The sequence below is a fragment of the Bison bison genome, unplaced genomic scaffold (genome assembly GCF_000754665.1).
Source record: "Bison bison bison isolate TAMUID 2011002044 unplaced genomic scaffold, Bison_UMD1.0 scf7180017864379, whole genome shotgun sequence".
NCBI classification, from domain to species: domain Eukaryota; kingdom Metazoa; phylum Chordata; class Mammalia; order Artiodactyla; family Bovidae; genus Bison; species Bison bison.
This window is the reverse complement of record NW_011494951.1, coordinates 3,351,133-3,351,692: the sequence shown is the minus strand read 5'-3', so window position 1 is coordinate 3,351,692 and position 560 is coordinate 3,351,133. Positions and strand designations below refer to the sequence as shown.

Sequence of the window (560 nt, the reverse complement as noted above, 5' to 3'; positions counted from 1 at the left end):
GACTGACCCTCTCGCCTGCCCCCTTGCGCCCCTGCACCCCCGCCCCGGGGGCTGCAGCCATGAAGCCCCCTGCGGGCCCGGAGGAGGCCCGGCTGCCCGCCTCGGATATCCGCGCGTTCGCCAGCAGCTGCACCATGCACGGGCTGGGCCACGTCTTTGGCCCGGGGGGCTCCGCCGGCACGCCGGGGGCTGTGGGCTGCCGCCGTGCTCCTGGCCCTGGCCACCTTCCTGTACCAGGTGGCGGGGCGGGTGCACTACTACGGCGAGTTCCACCACGAGACGGCCCTGGAGGAGCGCGCGAGCCGCCGGCTCACCTTCCCGGCCGTCACCCTGTGCAACGTCAACCCACTGCGGCGCTCACGCCTCACACCCAACGACCTGCACTGGGCCGGGCCTGCGCTGCTGGGCCTGGAGCCCGCCGAGCATGCTGCCTACCTGCGCGCCCTGGGCCAGCCCCCCGCACCCCCCGGCTTCATGCCCAGCTCCACCTTCGATGTGGCCCGGCTCTATGCCCGGGCCGGGCACGCCCTCGAGGACATGCTGCTGGACTGTCGCTACCG

The 560-nt window shown here is 74.3% G+C and overlaps 1 protein-coding gene across 1 annotated transcript in view; it reads left to right on the top strand.

The window, feature by feature from the left end:
• The first annotated feature begins 44 nt into the window (after window positions 1-44).
• The window catches only part of ASIC3 (acid-sensing (proton-gated) ion channel 3), a 4,060-nt gene continuing 3,544 nt past the window's right edge, over window positions 45-560 (top strand). The window contains 2 exon segments of the mRNA XM_010857246.1: window positions 45-176; window positions 178-559. Of these exon segments, the coding sequence (XP_010855548.1) occupies window positions 60-176; window positions 178-559 (499 nt within the window). The 5' untranslated portion in view covers window positions 45-59.